Below are 18,439 nucleotides of genomic sequence, written 5' to 3'. Positions count from 1 at the left end.
CATCAGTAGCAATCAAGTAATGTCTTTTTTGTCCTAACTTATCACGTCACACTTTATCCACTTCCATTTTTTTCCGTTACAATAAAAGCTGTATGTTTATTGTAACTTCCTCTTTATTTAAACTCAGAGAAGAAGTCATTTAACAGCACAGCGGAGATATACTTAGTTATTTATACTTATATCTGATTTATTTGTATTCCACTTTAATGAAATCGCAGTCTTTTGTGCACAAAGCCAAGACAACGTTAGAGAGCTTTTTTATTTACTCAGTAACAAATGTGATTTAAAATGTAGAAAAGTGCAATACTTAAAAAAACACACTTAAGTAAACATGAAAGTACAGGTTAGAAAAACTACTTTAAAAATTAAAAGTACGCAAAAAAACTTCTCAATTACAGTATTGTAAGTAATTGTAATTCGTTACTTTCCAACTGGGCTGTGACGGTCTTTGGTGATCCTTGATGTTCAGTCAGTAGACGGTGCAGTTAGCAGAGGAGCGCTGGGTACACAGGAAGTCACTGGTGACCTCTTTATAACCTCTGGCTTCGGTCAGACCACTTCCTGTTCAGCAAACGACATGACAACCACAAACAGGTATGAGGAGCATCGGTCCACAGATGAAGACAAGAACTGGCAGAACTGTACAAGAATGTGTATATGTGAATGTCATACTCTATGTTCAAATAATGACTTCTATTTATATCGCGCCTTTCCCCAAATCCAAGGACATTTCAAAGAATTACTGGGGCTAAGCTAAGCTAACAGACGTTGTAGGCTTATTATCCAACTCAATTTCATCCAATATATGTAGTAGGGGGTCCCTGCTCCGTCTCTCTTTCAGGTTAGGGCTCCTTGGCAGACCCCTGGTGTACCTTGAATGGTTTGTAGACCCCTGGTGTACCTAGAAAAGGTTGTGGTCCCCTGGTGTAGACTGAATGGTTAGCAAAAGGCTGTCAGTTGTTTTAATCAGCGTCCTGTTGTCCGATCTTACCTTCTATGAGGTTGTAGAGGTTGCAGTAGTTGGTGCCGTGGTCTTTGATGGCATACCAGGTCTCAGAGATGGACATGGCCTACAGACAAATTTACTATACGCGTTACATAAAAGACAAAGCTGCAAAGAAACAGATAGCATGAAAGGAAGAAAAAACCCTCAGAGTAAGAGGTTGAGACAGAGAGCAAACAGAAATAGAGAGAGAAGAGAGAGAGGTGCAGGGAGGACCAGAAGGAAGCACTGTTTCCCATTAGTTGTCAGTGGTTGATTGACATGGGAAAACTAGCTTGTGTAGTTGGCTAAGGAACGAGAGGAGAGTGAACACCTACCGAAACGTGACAGCAAGTGAAGAAGTGATAGGAGACCAGCCGGAAGGTGATGTCGTCCACGTAGCCCTTAAAGGGCGTGGTGTGTTTAGCTGCTATGAAGTGGACCGAGGCAGACTGCAGCTGCAGAGACAAAATAACATATCGGCAAAAACTGAAGAGTGTTAGATTTCAAAAGAGACCAGAGACCGTACATGCAGTCCAAATCGTTCAAGGAAATATTGGATATGAGAGAATATATTTTATTTCTGCTAAATAAAACCTCAGATTCATTATTAGTGTATATACTTGAATATCACATTGCACTTTTCTGCTTTTTTTGTGGTTGGATGCAAACTGTGTATCGCAGTATTTCTACGTTTACACTGCACAATCACAATAAAATTGAATCTGATCAAATCAAGTTATTTTAAACAAATTGTATATACAAATAAAATACACATTTCACATAGGCTTGGTCTGTTGCTGCTATAAAACAGTTCCAGTGCTGGTTCCGTAATATCAGACTTTTGGATAGTCCTCATGGAATCAGTCATGTGACATGGGCTGGTAAGATCGGCAGAACAGACAGCCCAGTGACAGCACTCTAGTCCAATGGATTAGGGGGGTGTGGGGGGCCTGAGAGAAGCAAGCCCAGTCACTGGGTGTGTGTTTGTTGCCTTAAAATAACTCACATCACACTCACAATCACAAAAACATCAATAAAAAAGCACCAAAAACGTTGGTAAAAACCAGACAAAGATTTTGGAAAAAGTTCCACTTTGCTTCCAGAAAATGTCAAAGACTTCAAAATAAGCAACAAAGCCTCAAAATCATTAGAAATAGTGTCAAAAACGTTGACAAAAGGCACCAATAATTTTGGAAAAAGCTAAAAAAACTAGGTGGGCCAACATTTATTATAAACTTAAATTAATATGGGGGCCGCATCAAAGCCAGATCTTCCTTCACCTTCCAAAACATATATGCCTGAAACACACACACACACACACACACACACGTCAGATGTTAGGCTGCATGCTAGCAGCAAACTACACACAGTATAAGTTAGTGATAGTAATCTATAACTGACGGCACAACTGTTCAGACCTGCACTTTGAGTTTGTTTTATTTTTTTCATAATGATACTTGAGTTTATGATTTTAAAGATTTTTTTATCTGTATTTTAGGGTTCTGAAATTCATGCCCTGCCCAGAATTGTACCCATTCTAATCTGGCCATCCTACACACACACATACCTTGTACAGGCACCTCTGTCCTCCCATGGTGCAGCCAGCCATGGTTCTCCACTTCTTAATCTGTGAGACCAGGGATCCATAAACCACTTGGCATGGTACCCCAAAGTACCTGCATCAGAGAAACAAGCACAGTCACTGTTTAGGTACCTGTTGGCTGCCTTGAAACACCTCATTGGGCATTTTATAAGGACATGGAGCCATCTAGTGGGCATCAGCTGGGAGTGCTGTTCTTTAACAACGTGACAGCTTCCTGCGGAGCCTTTGAAAGGCTAACCCATCATTATCGTTTTACAGTGCTACAGTTACAATGCTTGTGCTAAACACAGTTTTAACGTTTTGCATTTTATGGAAAATGAATCAAGGTCAAGGTTTATTTTTATTTTTTCAAATGAAATCCAAATGCATAAAAGTTGTACAATTATACCATTGCATAGAACATAGGAGCTTTGTCAGTTTTTGTCTAACTTCTCTTAAGACAGGTTATCTTTAAAGGTTATGTCAAGATGGCCAATTAAAAAGTGTGTAAAAGTGACACCGACGCTCTCTATTGTGAGGATAACTGTCTCAGTCCAGTCCATGTTCAGGGCTCTGGGATATGACTTTCTGGTTCGTTTAGTTACTTAATAATGAGATGATCACATGATTTCATGTTTTTTTCCCCCCAACATATCCCCAAAACCATTTAGCTTTTTTGACTGGGCACATAAGAATTCCCTAAATGATTTAATTTTGTATTGTAAAAATAAAGTTAACAATATTCAATTTATGTCAGATAGGAGTTGATTTTACTGTAACTTAACTTTGCTCATGAGATCAGATTTTTGGTGAATACACGTGGCCTCAAGTGGCTTTTGTAGGCCACAACTTCCACTGTCAAGCAGGAAATATCCACATGTCATTGCCATGGAGTGTTCTGGCCAACGCCTTCTCACTCCCGTTGTGTGAAATACGGACACTTGGTCAGGTACCTTTGGCCCTGTTATTGACCCTAAAAGTCTCCGTTAGGGTCACATCTGGTCGGGCTTGGTCGGGACGGCCCAAAAATGAGTTGGTTTAGACAAAGATGGTGCACAGGGTTATCAAATGCACATTTTAGTGACAAACGGGACACAACCGGGCACTGCCCGGTGCTTACCATAAAGACGCTAACACCACGTACACAATGCCGGCGACTTGAGCTGCAAAGAAGCTTTGGCAGTAGTGTGACCCTGTCTGGTCCATTATTTCCCCAAGATTCATTGGTATTCCAAAAAAAAGCCTGTTATCTGTAACAATCACAGATGGGGCTGTAATATTAATTTATCCCAGAATGCTTTGCCATTTGGAGTATGATCCTGTTTAACATTAAAACTACTGTGAGATTTTAGCTGTAAACTTACATCAAATGTGTACAGTGTATAAATGATGCATAAACCCCAGGTGTTATGTAACATGACAATGAGCAAAATACAATAAAAGTGAAATGGAAAAGTGGACCTATGATTACATAACCACTTATTCACACCGTTGGAATGACTCTTAATAGAACATTTGCTAATTGTCAGTAGAACATGGACCAAAAGTACAAATTAATGTGAATGGGCTGTGTTAATGTAGTGCTTTTCTAATCTTAACAACTACTCAAAGTGCTTTCACATAGTACAGGAAGCATGGGAGGCATCTCGGGGTTCAGTGTCTTGCCCAAGGACACCTTAACATGGGACTTGTGGCTGAGGAATCGAACCACCGCCCATGCGACCTCTGAGCACAGCCAACCTTAGTTCTAAATACTCATCATTGATAAAGGCATATTTTACTACAGGGCTGGTATTGCATTGCAAGGTATACCTGTTGTTTAGTGCACTGCAGTACTGCTTAATTGAAAGTGCGTAAAGTTCTTAATACTGCAAACTGGCGCAGAAAGTATCTATTTAATTCATACCAATACACAGTGGAGGACAAAGGCATTCTAACATTCATTCCAACCATTAAACAAAACGTCAATACTAGGAAAAAATTATACTTTAGAACATTTAGCAAATAAACACCAGTTTGCATATGCAATTTATTAAATAATATATGATAGAGATACTCAAGATTGGTGCAGAATTAGGTAATATTAAGTAGTAGTAAAATACCAAAACAAAACCCAAACATAGCACATCTACCAAAGTACATTAGAAATAACGCATACCATTCTACTTTGCACTGGGCGTGGAGCGGTCCGGCATGACAAAGCTCAGAGGCGCCGACTGTCAGGAGTACTGCGAAAAACCAGCGGCCTAGGTGCATTTTACTCCAAACTGCCTCAGCAAGGGTTCATCAGGATTGAATACGCACACAACAGCTCAACTGACTGAGAGACACAAGATCACAGGATGGTCATGTGCTTTTCTGAAAAGGAAACCGCCTTAATTCAATTGAATTCATGTGAAGGGCATCATTTGGGTTCAACACTGGGGGAGGGGGGGGTGGTTGAGGTCTCCAACTATCCAAGGAGGTCCCAAAGGCGACGAAGTTCTAAAAGAATTTGAAAAAAAGGCGATAACAACGTAAAAGAAAGGTTCCAAAAACATTGAAAAGCAACCAAAAAAATAAGAAAAAGCCCAGTTTTAATTATCAGGAAAGCACATGACCACTGCCAGAGTTCTAACCCCCCACCCCTCGTAAATTACAAATTTGCTTCAGAGGAAGAAACAACAAAGAGATGCTGCAAAGATATTAGATTTTTAAGAGACACCTAGTGGCAGGATGTGATAGAGCAGAAGAAAGGCACGCGTGTCCCATCCTACTGTCTGTCAGTGTCTGAGACAAAAAAAACTCCTACATGAGACAAGACATTTCCAAAAAATAAAGAAACATTTATTGCAGGAGTCATTTAGCCTGTTCCAGCATACACTTCCCAAAAGATCATAAAGCTTAATTTCTGCTTGGTTGCTCAACACTCTTCAGTTGTGTCTCTACAAAAGACGACATGTCCCACCCCATCTCACATTTAGACCTCAGTAAGTGGAAGAAGTAATAATGAGGCGGAGTGATCCCAGTTAAACTCTTCCACCCTGTCACCTCTGGACAGAATGCTGTCTTTCACTCCTGGCTGAGCACAGTCATTTAAAATGTGTCAACGTGGCAAAACTACCCGAGCGCATGACAATCACATCAAGGGCCAGACTTGTAGAGTTTTGGGAAATGCTTATGTTTCATCAAAAAAGTAAAATATCTTTTCTTTTTTTCACACATTTGTCACATTTGTCACTTCTGACATTTGTCTTTTGACATTTTTCTTTTTTTACATTTGTCACGGACAAGTTCTATTATCAATTGTTTTTTCTCCAAATGATATAAAATGAACAAAAAACACAGAAGTAGTGAACTATATAGTATAAGAGTATTTATTTTACTTATGAAGAGCGTTGTTGGGAACCATCCACGTTAATTCTTTGGACAACTGGTTTGAAAGAAACCCAAATTATTGACATAGAAACTTTTTGGAAAGGGGTAAAATTTGCCCAGAAGACAACAGGGGGGTTAAATAAATGCCATTGAACAAGAGCCTGTTTTCCTCCCATCCCCGAATTCTTTGTGGAGAAGCCAGACCTTCCTTCAGCGCACTTTGAAGGAGGGTCTGGCAAAGCAAGACTACCCCTGTCCCAGCTTTTATGGAACGTTTTGCAGGTATCAAATTCAAAATCTGTGAAACATTAAACATTAAATATCTTGTCATTGTCGCGCTGTCAATTTAATATAGGTTGTAAAGTAATGTTTATACATTTTTTACACAAAGGCCCTATTTAAGCCCTTAAACCCTAATGCCATTTTTACAGTTTATTATCCGTCTGGATTTATTTTATAAAAAAAATCATAAAGCTTGATAAATCATCAACCCTGTTGTCTACAGTCAAGATATGAACATCATTCTTTCCAGGACATACTGTGTTATTAGAATATTTGGGTTGCAGTGAGGTCACTTGCATGTTAAAAATGGTTGTAGGACCTTAATTAGAATTGGGGTTTGTCCAATGAAATAACTGAGTGTCCTATTCCATTACGTTGACACCACTATGGCCATAATACACGTATATTATATATACACATGAAATACAATGATATGCACAGAATTATTCAGAACGGTAAGAATCTGTGAACAGGAAGATTGTAAAGGAAACAATGAGTGGAGTGAGTTCTGTGGAGAGTCGAAGGGAGGCAGAGAGGTAGAGAGGGGAGATGAACAAAGAGGTTGACAAGTCAACTGGCTTTATACGTGATACATAATAGAAATCATAGAATAACAGACCACAGGGGAGAAAAACAGCTGCTGCTGCGTCGGCTCTGAATGATGGAGGTAAGAGAGACAGAAAGAGAGAGCTGTTATTGTGAGGGCTCTTACAGGGCCACTGTGGCCTTGGTGTAGGAAGACCTGGGAGGAGGAGGCGGAGGAGGAAGACGAGGAGAAGGAGGAGGGGGGATGAGGCCAGCATTCCTCCTGAATACGACTGCTGAAAGCTCCGCAGCACCTGCAGCCTCCGGTGGGACAACAGGCGCTGCCAGGTTTACAGCCACTCAGAGGGGACCAGCCTCTGGGGAACCAGCGCCCTGCTCTCCTCACTTATCTCCTGACACACTGAGAGCAGAGGAGTGTGCATCAAAAGCCACAATGACGGAGCTAACGTCTAAAAAACAGGGATTTAAAAAGTGTCGCAGTGCCACTTTCAGCATCGATGGCTTCAGCTTCACCATCGGTAAGAGACTGGTCTGTTTTTAAAGTGCGCTATGACGTGTGTGTGTGTTTGTGTGTGTGTGTGGGGGTGGGTGAGAGAACAGGTGGTGTTCTTTACTTAAAGCATAATATGTAGTGAGTATCACTAACTATGAAACACAGCCTTCGAAGTTGGCCCCTTCCCTTTATCGATATTTGAAAGGGAGGTGCTCACTCTCCTGGTCTGAATGTAAGATCTAGTTGAATCTATATCCGCCTACATATACTGGGGCCCATTTTTGGTTTCTGTAATACAAGGTGAGCACGGACACACTGTCCACAGACTTTGGTCTAGGTCTGTTGTCTCCTAGCTTGGGGCTTGGAGTTTGGAGCTTTGATAGATAGATCATTTATTTATCCAGAAGTAATTAAGGTGACCAATAGCTTATACACATCATACAGCCCCATAGGCACACATACATCTGCACATACTACCTTCCTCTCAAACTTCACCTTGGCCATGGAAAATAAAACATCCGTTCGTACCTCACGGATCGTCAACAGTTTGTACAACACAAAAAATCAGCTTGTGCTACTGTGCCACAGGGTGTGCCACAGGGGTCCGGGCTTGGTCCTCTACTCTTCATCGTATACCTCTTTCCCCTGAGCAAGGTCATGAGACACCACAAAATACACTTTCACTGCTATGCTGATGGCACCCAGCTCTACGTCTCCACTAAACCGTCATCTCCCCTTCCTCCCACCTTACTCAGCAACTGTCTTCAAGACATTTAAAACTGGATGAACACAAACATTCTGAAACCTAATGGCAAAGAGACAGTCCTGCTTATCGGCTCCAAACCACTCTTCCAAAACAGCCTAACTTCAACATTACCACAGACGAGATCTTGGTGCCTCTGTCAACTCAATTCAAAAGCCTTGGTGTCATTCTGGACCATTCCCTTTGAATCAAATCCCAGATTAAAGCAATTGACCAGACTTTTTTCTTTCACCTCCAAGACCCTCACTGTCACAATTCAGCACTGAAACCCGAATTCATGCACTTGGCATGATTTACTTTTACATTTTTAAAAATCAAACTTAATGCAAGCTATATTTCTGAACATTGATTGTGTTACCTCAGTCCTGTTGCACATCCTTCAATTTAAATTAATCAAATAAATCTAAAAGTCGAGTTTATAAAGTAACTTTCTTTGCTTTCATTTGATTCCCAATCCAGAAACACTGGTCAGAGTTGGTTTACATTGAAATATAAATATGAACCCATACACAATATATTGGATTATTATAGTAGAATACACAAATTACTGTGAGAACTTTATGTTTTGTACCTGAAAATAAATGTCTTAAAATCTAAATAAATGAGCACTGATTTCAGAAAAAAAACCTCCGCCATGTTCTCCTGTTTTTATTCATGGCGATGTTTTTATTGATGCCGACACATTGGTGTTTATGGTTGCTATGGCGCAGTGCTATCATTAAAGCCTAAGAAGGAGAGTTGGAGATTTTCAACCCTCAGAAGCAAGTCCTCCTACGGGACATGGTATGTCTTTAACGTTAGACGTGAGATCACACACACACACACACAGAAAATAAAGTTTACTTTCTTCCTTTTCCCTTTTCCTTAACCTCAGAATTTATATAGAACAGAAAGCCATTTCAGTTTGCAGTGTGTGTGTGAGTGTCTGTCTATGTTTACTGACTGCTGTCTCTATGGGAACCAGAAGAGATTTGGAAAAGACTGTGACATCATTTTGACTAGTGCAACTAAATGTGTGTGTTGTCAGTTGTTAGGTTGCTGAGCTCAGGGAGTCATTATCACTAATGAAGTGGCTGTTCCTTCCTCCTCCCCTGCCTGATTCCATCCCCCAATCACTCACACACACACACACACACACACACGGGTCAGATGTCAGATTATGCTACATTTGTCCTGTAAACTGTAAACATCTGTAAACATCTGTATAGTAAAATATATTCTAAATCTTCTCTTTCCAGTTGCAAATGAGGCGGGGGACAGCAACCGCCATCCGCTGGCCCGCTTTGCACGTGAGTTCAACAAAGAACATTTTTTACATCTTTTTTTCTATTACAAGGAGTCTATTGCCAGGAGTGGCACGCCCCCCCCCCATCCCCCCAGACTGCTGTCAATCTGACAAATGGGATTTCTGTTGGATCCCTCGCCCCGCCCCTCTCCCCTAGGACAGGGATCTTCATTGTTACTGTTTACAAATTCATTTTCAGAATTTTTTCCAAAAATAAAAATTCTTAACATGAATCCACCATATTATTGGCAACAATAAATCTCCACTGATAGGCTTACTGGGCCATAAGTACGGTAGTCACTAAGGTAGCCACCCATAGATACAGTTCATCCTGAAGATCCATATGCTACATGTATGTGTAACGTTAAAACACGATTCATGAAATAATCATCAATAATCATTAAGGTATTTTAATACCTTAGTATTCTATGCAAAATGGTGTGATTAAAGGCTTCAGGCTGCCCTACACATTATTGGATGTCCAGTTCAACATGCTTTTTATTTGATGAAATATGTTTGAAAACCCCTGGTCTCCTGGCCGGCCTATAGCTTAAAGAAACATGGAAAAGCAAGCAAAGGATGTTTGTTTGCATGGAAATTGTTCAGGCTCACGGTCCCAGAACATACTGTCCACTGCCGTCACAGCCGCCGTCACAGGCATCACAGAGCCCAAAGGAATTCAGACTGACCCTCGCAGCGCCGCCGAGATCCTGGCTGAGGAGCTGCCGACGCCTGACGCACCCGACGCCATGGAGAAGACTGCAATCAGGTCTCACACACACACACACACACACACACACAGCCCAACTCCTAAAGAAACGCAACGTTGTACATTGTAACAAATTTAACGTAAATAATCTTAAGGTTCAAAAGTAAAAATACAGTAATTTACTCTACCATTTACAGTACTATAGTGGATTTATTGTGATTTATTTTTACAGTATTACTTAGACTACTGTGATTTTGTCGTGTCGACAAGGTTGTAATATAAACCTTACAGCATTCTACTGTAAAAATCATATACAGTAGTGTTACTGTGAAATCTAAAGTAAATAACTGTAGATTTCACATACATTATGTACAGTGTATACATAAGGCCTTTGTTTTCCTTATCATTATTTATGTATTTTATGTACAGTAAATGTTTCCTTTACAGTTGCCATATAAAGTCATTAAGAAGGGAAATGTGTTAACATTAATGCTAGCAGCTCTGTGGCAGGGCTTTAAGCTGGGTGCAGCTTACAATGCTCCCAACCTGTTAACTCTTAGTCAAGCACGTTAGCATGCTGACATGTGCATTTTACAGGTTTTTTTCCAATTACTAACAGTGGTCACAACTGAAGCCACATGTGCAGAACTCTAACAACAGTCAGCATTACCAACAGTCACCAAAGCTAAACAGTTTACATCACAGACATCCTATTTGTACATACTGGTATCTTTGCTCTTTTGCCCGTTCACTGTTCCTCTAGTATGGTACAATGTGTAACTGTGTCATTCTTATTTGGTGTTTCTTTATGTGCAATAAAAGGCTTTCTGAACTTTCCCTCTATATATGCAGTTTACTGTATGTTCACTAACGAGTCTAAAACCAGTTTAAGCTTAGGCTTTCAGCTGAAATTGCAATGCACCCTGCTGAAATCCATTCTGTTTTGAATGTGAGGTCAACAGGTGTGACAGCAGTGTGTTATCATCTGAACAAAAGTGCTGCAGATAAACAGTGTTGTGCAGGTTGTGGTTCACAGTGATGGAATAAGGGTGTTCAAGCAATGAAACTAGAGTTTGGTTTACTTGAACTGCTGAGGGGCAGACTGGACATGCACATGTGGCTCCAATTGTGCCCACTGTCATTTAGCAATCAAAAAAAAGGTTCAAGAAATGGCAATTCAGAGTCCTTTCAACCCTTTCTTGAACCAAGAGCCCCATGTAGTGTGTTCAGAAAATAAAGAAAATGCTTCATGAAGCTTAATTTGGCTATCACTAATTTGAACAACCGCTAGTAGGGTTGCTGATTCTTTAGCGAGACACAAAAAAGTCAAGACATCCAATCATTGGATGTCCTCCTCAGTAGCCAATAGATTTCTGAGGTGTTTTATGGCATTCGATTCAATAATTGTTGAGAATTTTTAGTCCGGACCAAAGTGGCGTAACAACCAACAGCTGGACATTGCCGAACCTTGAGCCATAACTAAAAGGCTAAAACATTTTGGTCATTTATGAAATCTCCTGGAAAATGCATGGCAAAGCTCTTATTTGCAGGAAAGGACATGTCATAACTCTGTAGACTTATCTGGAAACATATTCCTTACCCTCGCCCCCACCCCTTGAAAGTTTGTTTTTCAAGTATGTTTTAATTGATCCCAAGATATGTTTAAGGTGTGAAGCCACTGGCTACAGATTTCCTGGAGGAATTAGATTCATTTTAAATGAGACCTTAATTTAAAGGCCACAAACTATGCCACCTTGCTAATAGCTCATTCTGGAGATGAGGACACAAGCGTATTCAGCTCAGTTTATATCATAGTAAAACACACATTACAGTTAAAGGTATTCTTAGATTAGGCACTCAAGATCTTTAATCTGAGGGATCAAGGTTGAAGCCCTTCATGTCAATGCAAGGAACAGTTGTAGGGTGTCTGCTAAATCTTCCTTACCCCCTAGACCTTTTATTCTACAACCTTAGTCAACCATTTGACATTTTTTAAATGAAGTGGTAATGCTGATGTTGGTGTCTTGCAGGTTGCGATGTCTCATAAAGCAGCTGGAGAGGGGGGAGGCCTCCGTGGCAGACCTGAAGAAAAACCTGGAGTACACCGCCTCGGTCCTTGAAGCTCTATACAATGAGGAGACTAGGCAAGACTATTTCACCTCAGTTCTGCTTTTGTCAAAGCACACTTATACTGTACATAGGGAACAGGCAGTTGACACGGGTTTCCTCAGGAGGGGGGCTGGCATCTTCCTTACAATAGGGGGAGAAGCTCAATCATACTCTGAGTTGAGCTGCTGCTCCTTTGCGTCAGAAGGAGCCAGTTGAGGTTGTTTGGACATCTGGTAAGCATGCCTCCTTGGCCCCTCCCTAGGGAGGTGTTCCAGGCAACTTCAGCTGGGAGGAGGCCCCGGGAAAGACCCAGGACTAGGTAGAGGGATTATATCTCCAACCTGGCCTGGGAACGCCTCGCGATCCCCTAGTCAGAGCTGGTTAGTGTGCCATCCATCCATCCATCTTCATCCGCTTATCCGGTATCGGCCCATGGGAACATACACATGTTCCACCAAACGAGTTCCATCCAGAAGCATTTAGCGGAGGCACCGTGGCTCCGTCCGGAGCATAGCTCCGCCCAAGACAATTGTGATTGGTTTAAAGAAATCCCAATAAACCAGCAGTTTAAAAAGGAAACTGAATGTTATTTAGAACCTAAGGTTCAATCAGAATAACAGTCATCTGTGTGCAGAATATTTTGGCAATGCAAGACTAATATGTTGCTAATATGTATAAACTTATTACAAGTTTTGTGTTGAAAATATGAATCATTAAACTAGGACCTATAGGACCTATATTTTAAAAAGTAAAAAAAAAAAAGAAATCCCAGTAGAATGATGGGTGGTATTACTTCAGTAAAACCGGAAAAAACTTGACCATGTGATCACCTGACTTTTCACCACTGGTTGAGTAACATTGGTGGAGCAAGGGCATGGGTTTTGTTTCAACTTTGGCGAGGACACATAATTCCCTCACAAAATTTGAGTGTCAGACACTTAATTCGTGAATTTTGATGCAACAATTTGTGCAGCACGAGTAGACTTTATGTTTCAGTTACTGTTTCCCATCAGATTGTTTTTAAATCTCGACATTTCCAAGCGCACATGAGTGCATCTTTATTTACGATGCACTGAGAGGTTAAGATGGTATGTTCCATAGGGGCTATAGGGGTGTCTAAAATTGTTGGGAAACATCTTTAAAGGTCAGAAGGATATATATATATATATATATATATATATATATATATATATATATGTGTGTGTGTATGTTTTGAGCCCCCTGAATGTTCTTTTTTACCTCTTTTGAGGAGTGGGTTGGGACAAATCTACCTCTTCTAAATATTGGGGGCGGGGGGCGGTACATATTCCCCTTGTCCCCCCCAACAATCTACATCTATGGACACCAAAGCTCAGCACATGAATATCTACATTTGGGACACAAGGCCACTGGGGAACAAATTGTGAGTAAATAGAGATTATGAATTAGATACTAATGATACACAAACCATTGCTGACCTGAAGCTTCAAGCAGCTCAGTTCCTCAGTATTTGACACTCACAACTACATGAAGATCAGTTATGATACAGTTATGCAGAGTTCACAGATCCCATTGAGGAAACAAACTCATTCAGTTTAATAAGTTTACCCATTAATTCGAAGACTGTTGACAAGTCCACACCCGTTTCAAATTATGAGAAATTTCTCCGAAAAAGATGAGAAATCTTTGAATTACGCTCAAATGGTCAACTCATTGAACAGCAACAAAGGCAGAACAGATAATCAAGACAAAACATTTTCTCTCCTGATAAAATTAAATAATTATTCAATAGCTTGGGAGAGAGTATGTTAAGTAAGCAGAGCAACAGCGTTAAGTCAGCTAATCATTTGTATGTTAACATAAAGTAGCCTGCAGAAATGATCCGTTGTCTGCAGCCCTTCAGATAACATAACATGTGGGTACTAACTGAACTTGGCGGGTAACAGTAGCCAGTTTGGCCAGTGACAACTCTGCCGAAACGATGCAACAAGTCTAACATTTGGTCAGTTTTGTAAAGATGTTGGACAGATGACATTTATCTGTCAACACTGATGTAGAACTAATCTGAAATTTTCCATAAATACTATGTTGTGACGAGGTGTTGTTCAACTGTTGGCTAAATGCCTACTGCGTGGTATCGATTATGAGCTACGTTGAAACGGAGAAGACAAACGAAACAAACGAGGAGTTGAAATTAATGTTGGTTAGGAAAAAACAGACATGGCTAGTGGAAAATCTGATGGCTTGTATTTTGAAAATGTACTACCCATGTTGGTTGGTGATCAAAAAAGGCTACAGCCCTGATTGCATGACTTGATGTTTGTTTGAGTGAATGTGCCTCTCCCTGCAGGCGGCTGGCGGTTTCCGAAGATGAGCTAAGTGACATCCAGTCAGACTCAGTGCCGTCAGAGGTTCGGGACTGGCTGTCATCCACTTTTACCCGGCAGAGGCGTCTGATGTTGCGCCGTACAGAAGACAAGCCGCGCTTTCGCAGCATCGTTCATGCAGTGCAGGCTGGCATTTTTGTGGAGAGGTTTGGCTTTGTTTGGTGTTCTTGATGTAACAGTCTCTGGTATTGTTCGCCCTCGCTACTGATTTAATCATGAATGATTATAAATGAATGTGGTTTTCCAGTTAAGCCACTGCTGAATTATTTAATGGTATCCTCAGAAATTAGTTTAGTAAAAAATAAGTCAATCACAGTAGATTCAGTTCACAACACAGTACATGGCAGGGTTCAAGCAAGTTTAATGCACACTGAAATGTAATAACAGCAAACTAATTAATTTTTTTGGCAGTCGAAACTGCATTTTGTCACTAACCATGCAGGTTCTCAGAGCAACTGCTTATGATACAACTTGTGCTACTAAAGCTGATATTGCCACATACCTGCAGCTACTAGTCAGTACCAGGCGTACTAGTGCGTGAAGCTTTCAGTGTGTGTTGTGTCTTATGTATGTTATAACCCTTTTGACAGGATGTACCGACGAAGTTCCAACTTAAGTGGTCTTATCTATCCCCAAAATGTCATCACTGTGCTCAAGGTATTCCTGTGTGTATGTATGTTTGTTTGTGTATGGTGTTAAGCGTGTGTACACTTTAAAAAGGTCCCATGGCATGACAATGTCACTCTGAGGTTTGAGGTTTAACATTAATATGCATTACCCCAGCCGGCCTATGGCAATGCCCAATGGCTGGAAATAGTGATAGGTGTAAACCAAGCGTTACAGTACCCGAACCAGAGAAACATTCAATGGTGCCCCTGCAGAAAGTGGTCAGGATGGATGGACTGAGGTGGGCCCTCTTCAACCGCTGCAGGAAGGGGAGACGCTGATGTACCTTTTTGATGAGGGAGGTGATGTGCAGGTCCAAGAACAAGTTGTCAGCCATGTGAAGCCCCAGGTCCCCTTGATGTGGATGCGGGCGTGCACAGGCCGATTTCTCCTGAACTCAACCCTGCATCTACTTGGTTTTCTCCATGTTCAGGGCTAAGTTATTTTTCCTGCACCAGTCTGCAAAAAGACTCACCTCCTCCCTGGATAAGACCCCCCACTTTTGTGTTGTCCGCGTACTTTATACTGGGATCGGTGCTGGACTTTGCACAACAGTCATGAGTCATCAGTGTGAAGAGAAGAGGGCTGAGAACACATCCCTGCGGTGAGCCAGTGCTCAGTGAGATGGTGGTGGATGTGATGTTCTCTACCCACACAAACTGAGGCCTGTCTGTGAGGAAATCCAGTACCCAGTGCCACAGAGGAGAACTTATGTCAAGGGTTTCTGAGCCCAGCTGGTTGACCAGATGCTGGTTTATGTTGTTAAATGCCGAGCTGAAATCCACAAACAGCATCCACACAAGAGAGTTCTTGTTCTCCTGGTGTTCCAGGTTAAGGTGCAGTGTAGTGGAAATCCCCAGTAGAGCGGTGTGGGCGGTAGGCAAACTAAAATGGATCCAGTGAAGGGGGGAGGGCAGATGAGATGTGGTCCTTCATTAGTGTCTAAAAGCCCTTCAATGTTAGGAAGTGAGTGCTACAGGCTGGTAGTCATTCAGAGGGTTTTTGGAACAGGGATGATGGTTGAGGTTTTATAGCATGTCATCAGATGCTACATGTAGCATGTAACATCTGATGCTTTGTTCGGATCAGCTCATGCAGACACCAAGGTCTGTATAAAAAAATTTAAAGAGCACCATGTCATGAGACCTTTAACTATTAATCCTTCAGATATGTGGTCTGTGCTGTCATGTGTGTTCTTCTTTTGTGTCCTAGGACACTATGTTGATTTTATTTTACTGTATGTTCATGTTGTGAAGCAACAGATTTTCAGCCCTATGTCCAAGACAAATTTCCCCTCAGAAACAATAAAGTGTCTTCTATTCTACTGAAGGGGGACTGTTTTAAAACATTTTCAGGTTCATACTTGTATTTTGTGTTTCTACTAGAACATGTTTCACATGCTTTAATGTTCAAAACATATTTTCTTTCTCATACTTCCCATGGTTGCTGCACCTGTTTGCAACGCTCTGTAGGAGCGCCTGTCTCTTTAATCTCTCCTTTAGTTAAAGCATAAAAAAAAAAAAAAATCAATCACTAACAGTGTAGCAATTACTAGATGAATGAGTATGTTGATATTCACGCGTTAATGAAACTTGTTTATTAATCTGTTCTAGCATGTGGACACGTGGTCATTTGATGTGTTTGCACTGAATGATGCTAGTGGAGACCACGCTCTGAAATTTGTCTTCTATGACCTTCTAACCAGATACGACTTGATCAATCGTTTCAAGGTAAGCTAACACTCCTCTTGCCTATATCAGTCAATGAAGAATTGTGGATGTGCATCATCTTTATTTCATTTCCAAGTACATTTTTTGTAAGGGGAAACTAAATGTAATCTTTTATTGATTAATGGTAATAAAACTCTTCACTGCAGAAAAGAGATTAAAGAGGTTGCAGAGGAAAGGTTTGGATCTTTTGAACTCTAAATGTACAAAAGCTAAAGGTTGGACAGCAAGGTCTTTATTCTGAGGAGGTATCTCTGACTTTGTACAGAGCTTACAAATGTGTGACATGTACTCTTGAAATTAAATTGATTATACAAACTGTTTCATAGATCTTCAGGAGGACGACTGCATATGTAAAAAAAAATAAACACTATGAGCTTGAGGCTATATTATATTATATGTATTTCCCCTTCTTCTGTCTTTACGTGGATTTCTGAGGACTATGGTTACCTGGTCCTCAGATCTCTCTAGGGTAAATCCAGACAGCTAGCTAGACTATCTGTCCAATGTGAGGACTATGGTTACCTGGTCCTCAGATCTCTGCAGGGTAAATCCAGTCTGCTAGCTAGACTATCTGTCCAAACTGAGGACTATGGTTACCTGGTCCTCAGGTCTCTGCAGGGTAAATCCAGACAGCCAGCTAAACTATCTGTCCAAACTGAGGACTATAGTTACCTGGTCCTCAGATCTCTGCAGGGTAAATCCAGACAGCTAGCTGAACTATCTGCACAATTAGAGTTCTCTGTTGACGACTAAAACTACTTCTGAACGTACACATGTTCCACCAAAACAACTTCCTTCCTGAAACTATTTAGCAGAGGCACCGTGGCTCCGTCCGGAGCTTAGCCCTGCCCAAGAGTATTCTGATTGGTTTAAAGAAATGCCAATAAACCAGAGCAGGTTTTACTCCCATCCAGGAATGCTGTGGGGACTAGCCAGACCCTTCTCTGAAGCGCTGTGGGGGAAGGTCTGGTAATGCAAAACTATGTCATGGGTAATGACTTGTGTTGATGTTTGATGAAAAAAGACTAAATTTGGTCCAACTTCATCAAGGTCATCCAATTTAAACTGTCCATGGTAAATACCTTACAATGTTGGGATTCACCATGGACAGTGTACACAACAATGCAAAGTGTGTCTCAACCAGCATACTGCGAGGAGCTGAGGGCAACTATCAACGTTTAGTAATTTAGTAATTTTACCCCAAGGTGGTGTCTGATGAGCAGGTGGCACCCAAGGTGCCACCTGCTCATCAGACAAACATTCACACACATTCACACTCCGATGCACAGCACCAGGGGCAACTCGGGGTTCAGTGTCTTGCCCAAGGACACTTCGACAATGACTGCAGGGGCGGGGATCGAACCACCAACCTTTCCGATTGGCAGGCAACCACTCTACCACTGAGCCACAGCCGCCCCTGGTTGCCTCTACATCCATCCATCCATCTTCGACCGCTTATCCGGTATCGGGTCGCGGGGGCAGCAGCTTCAGCAGGGGACCCCAAACTTCCCTTTCCCGAGCCACATCAACCAGCTCCGACTGGGGGATCCCGAGGCGTTCCCAGGC

The 18,439-nt window shown here is 41.4% G+C and overlaps 2 protein-coding genes across 2 annotated transcripts in view; one reads left to right on the top strand and one right to left on the bottom strand.

Moving 5' to 3' along the window:
- Positions 1 to 293: 293 nt before the first annotated feature.
- Positions 294 to 4,865, bottom strand: LOC117938062. Its single transcript, XM_034862389.1, has 5 exons — positions 4,726 to 4,865; positions 2,553 to 2,661; positions 1,321 to 1,440; positions 992 to 1,070; positions 294 to 561 (listed from the first exon to the last, which is right to left on the bottom strand). Exons 1-5 carry the CDS (start codon positions 4,821 to 4,823, stop codon positions 470 to 472), a joined length of 498 nt encoding a protein of 165 aa, XP_034718280.1. The 5' UTR covers positions 4,824 to 4,865; the 3' UTR covers positions 294 to 469.
- A 2,138-nt stretch (positions 4,866 to 7,003) lies between these two features.
- pde1ca (phosphodiesterase 1C, calmodulin-dependent a) overlaps positions 7,004 to 18,439 on the top strand; it is a 19,428-nt gene continuing 7,992 nt past the window's right edge. The window contains exons 1-7 of the mRNA XM_034862760.1: positions 7,004 to 7,270; positions 9,247 to 9,297; positions 9,900 to 10,062; positions 12,033 to 12,146; positions 14,441 to 14,623; positions 15,068 to 15,134; positions 16,757 to 16,873. Of these exons, the coding sequence (XP_034718651.1) occupies positions 7,186 to 7,270; positions 9,247 to 9,297; positions 9,900 to 10,062; positions 12,033 to 12,146; positions 14,441 to 14,623; positions 15,068 to 15,134; positions 16,757 to 16,873 (780 nt within the window). The 5' untranslated portion in view covers positions 7,004 to 7,185. The remainder of the gene's footprint in view (positions 7,271 to 9,246; positions 9,298 to 9,899; positions 10,063 to 12,032; positions 12,147 to 14,440; positions 14,624 to 15,067; positions 15,135 to 16,756; positions 16,874 to 18,439) is intronic.

The sequence above is a fragment of the Etheostoma cragini genome, chromosome 22, assembly GCF_013103735.1.
Source record: "Etheostoma cragini isolate CJK2018 chromosome 22, CSU_Ecrag_1.0, whole genome shotgun sequence".
Classification (NCBI taxonomy): domain Eukaryota; kingdom Metazoa; phylum Chordata; class Actinopteri; order Perciformes; family Percidae; genus Etheostoma; species Etheostoma cragini.
Note: the sequence above shows the minus strand (reverse complement) of the source record. Positions and strands in the feature narration are given on the sequence as shown.